At 31.3% G+C, this 3,474-nt stretch overlaps 1 protein-coding gene across 1 annotated transcript; it reads right to left on the reverse strand.

Moving 5' to 3' along the window:
- Positions 1-361: 361 nt before the first annotated feature.
- Positions 362-2,822, reverse strand: LOC143919000 (uncharacterized). The gene is made up of 4 exons (XM_077441154.1): positions 2,608-2,822; positions 2,427-2,519; positions 1,456-1,613; positions 362-1,383 (listed from the first exon to the last, which is right to left on the reverse strand). The coding sequence occupies exons 1-4, from the start codon at positions 2,750-2,752 to the stop codon at positions 856-858; spliced, it is 924 nt and encodes a 307-aa protein (XP_077297280.1). The 5' UTR covers positions 2,753-2,822; the 3' UTR covers positions 362-855.
- Between the last annotated feature and the right edge of the window lie 652 nt (positions 2,823-3,474).

Genomic DNA, 3,474 nt, shown 5'->3' on the forward strand with positions numbered 1-3,474 from the left:
AATGATGATGATGATGATATAAATATATATATATATATATATATATATATATATATATATATATATATATATATATATATATTTGAATATTCATTTGGTTTTTTTATTAAATTGACTGTCACGAACAAACAAACACATATATAAGTCTTTTTCGAAATTATATGTATACCAGAATCCGGCGCCTTGTCGTCCTGGAAATTTTGACTTTTTACAAAGTTTATATATATGTATATATATATATATATATATATATATATATATATATATATATATATATATATATATACAAAGTCTCTTTCAAAATTATGTATTAGATTTAAAATAATTGAGCCCATTGCAGTCCAATAAATAAATGATATTTAATGTTTATTAATATTTTATTGAAAATATATATTAATATTTTACAAATTTCATTAACTGTAATTTATAATTAGTCTAATATAATGATTTACTTTATTGTGACAGTTCAATTCAAATACAGAATTTTGTTCCGCTTCAATTTCTAATATATTTTCATAAAAAACGTCTTACTTCATAGAATCGTCTAATAAAAATGATTTTAATATTATGTGAAGGCTATTCAGTGATAGAAAATGAAATTTTAATGCAGGTTAAGCTTCTACCCTGAAACGAAACGCGTCAAGTTCGATTTCATTCGTGTGTATCGAGTTTTTGTTCAAAATGAAATATTCAAAAGTCACCGAATATAAAAAGGAGAAGAATCTTGAGTATGTTTTCAAAAATATATAGAGCAAAAGAATCGACATTCGTGTCGTAAATGAGAACATATTTGATTAAAAAGTAGTTGGCAACATTTAGTATGGATGAATGTAAACATGGCAAAAATCAAGCCTTTCAGTCCGATTTATTATTCACGTTCGTCTCTTGAAATATGGCTGATTCTATTTTTTGAAGGATTTCTGTTCCTTTTTCTATGTAGCAATTTGGATCCCCCATAATTTTACCCTTGACAATGGCTAATTGGAGAGTTTCTTTCAAATCATCAAGTAATTTCGAAAGACTATCGTCTCCGGCATCGTTGCAGTCTTCCATAAAATCCATTGCTGACAAAATTTTCCTGTTGAGATTTTTGTTGAATAAAGTTTTCATGTCATAATGTATCCTCCTCCGTTGAAGATATAGACGTCTTGTGAGCATATCGTGTATGGTCGGCTTAGAAGTCAAGTTTCTAATATGAGACGTCAATTCGTCTGAAACGTAATTGTTGGAATTTTCAGGTAAGAATCTTTGCAATAATTGGCATAGATCTTTCACTGCAGTGGGAGATGAATGCTTGTAAATCAAAATATCAGCCTGCACGGGCAACTCGTATTCCATTGCGCTGTCGGCCTCTTCTGAATAGTTATTTCTTCCCTCCGATAACTAAAATAAATTGTAATAATGGTCAGAATTAACTTTTATCGATTTCCATTAAAAATAATTTACCATACTGACCTTCAAAAAGAAGAACAATTTTGGCTTACATTCCAAAGCCGGACAATTATCACTGTGAAATTTTTCAACCAAATCATCTTCTTCGCATTTTGTGTTATCGAGTATTGTTATTACAGCTATACAGAAATCTTCGTTGTATTTCATTGTATCGCCAGTATCTAAAAATTTTGAACATTAATTTATTTATTTATTTTATTATATACACATATATCAGGAAGGCCAACCAGTTAAACCCCAATGCACCTTCCTGGCCAATTACAAACAAGCAGCATTTTTTTATTACATAAGTCGCTGAATTACGAGACACTGAAAACTCGAAATTAACGCGACATCTATGAATTTTAACTTGTACATAAATTTGATTGTACATTAATCATACTCAAATAATGGTGAGATGGTAGTTTTTAAACAATTTAATTGAGGACCCGTTTCAACAATGAAATAGGAAACGATCGACCTGGAGCCACAGATATCCAAGTCTGACCAGCAGCATTATAGATATATTCGAAATAAATTCTTTTCAATCGAGGTCAACTCATGGGGTTGAACCCGGTGCCTCTCGGTGCTAGGCAAAAGCCCAACCACCGAGCCATGCTGTTGGCGTATTGAATGTGTATATTGAATGCTAGCGTATTGAATGTGTATACATTTTCCCAAGATGTTTACTATATGTACATATCCATACATACATACATATGTTGATGTACCTACGTGTGTACATAAGGCACAAACATAGTGGTGTAGTGCTAAAAAAATAAGAACTGAACTTATGTATCTCCTTCCTTAAAGTTTTTCAAATTGGCCATTATTTTAGTAGAAGGATGTATGTATGTATGATTAATAAGTATTGAACGCAAAATTGATAATTTCATTTTCAAAAATGGTTGCGATTGTTTAAATAGGAAATACTTTTTGAATACCCATGTGTATATACATAAGTACATATGTACATATGTATGAAGATAACTCACCTGTTTTTATTTTATTGATGAAAGGATAATAGTTGGAGTATTCCCTTTTAATGAAACCGAGACTTTTTAAGTTAGCTGTAAGTTTGGTGGTATCTGAAAAGGAGAATTCGTTTTAAACACTATTTATGTATTTTTTTGAGAAATTAATGTTAGCCTGAATATAATTATAACGGATGTTTACCTGAATTTGATTCGTTTAAAATATAAGCTATTCCTTGATTTGGAAAATTCATATAAACAAACGATTCTTTCTTCAGAATCTTTTGCGGCGAACCCTTCACATATTTATTTTCTTCTGTAAAATCTGGCAGATTTTTAGAAGCCATCTTTATTAAAAACTATGTACCTACATATAAAACTATGAAGTGACTGCAATGAAATTTTAGCTTCGTGTGAATCATGTCCGTCATATCTATCGCTTATCACTGAATTTTTATCGCATCGATAACGTATCTATAGATTTACTATTGGTTATACTCTGGTATTTGCTCTGTATTTGTAATATAAACTCATTCGTTTTTTATTAAATTTATTAGAATCGAAAAAAATATACTATATCGAATCGTCGTCATAAAAACTTTGATTTGTTTTCGATGTTACCAATAAACCTTACATACTTACCAGTGGCGTGCGGTCCATGGATGCGGTGGATGCGGCGCATCCCCTATAACTTTAAAAAGCCAAGAGTATTTTTAATAAATATTTGAATTTCGCTTCGATGTATTCTTAGTGATGTACGTGATTATGATGTAGTTTATGAGTATATATATATATATATATATATATATATATATATATATATATTTCACATATCACGTGTTTTTTGTTACATGATGCATTATATAGGATCTTTTGATAATTTTTATTAACGATTCGCATAGGCGGCCGGCCGGCCACAGGCGAGTGACGGGTGTAGACGCGCGCGCGACTGAAGTGCGCGCGCGTCATGGATTCGGAGTCGAGACCGATCCCATTTGCGCATGCGCACTATGAGGCTGTCTTATTCGCGCGGACGCGTTGACACTTGTTTAACCTCTACGGTGGATTC

Source organism: Arctopsyche grandis, chromosome 11 (assembly GCF_051622035.1).
Source record: "Arctopsyche grandis isolate Sample6627 chromosome 11, ASM5162203v2, whole genome shotgun sequence".
NCBI lineage: Eukaryota > Metazoa > Arthropoda > Insecta > Trichoptera > Hydropsychidae > Arctopsyche > Arctopsyche grandis.

Bases quoted from the DNA above. Each gene is read 5' to 3' on its own strand.
- LOC143919000 (XM_077441154.1), bottom strand. From the start codon at position 2,752: ATGGCTTCTAAAAATCTGCCAGATTTTACAGAAGAAAATAAATATGTG. The intron at 1,614-2,426 runs GTGAGTTATCTT...CAAAATTTTTAG, and splicing joins CATCAATAAAATAAAAACAG to ATACTGGCGATACAATGAAA. The intron at 1,384-1,455 runs GTCAGTATGGTA...AATTTATTTTAG, and splicing joins AATTGTTCTTCTTTTTGAAG to TTATCGGAGGGAAGAAATAA.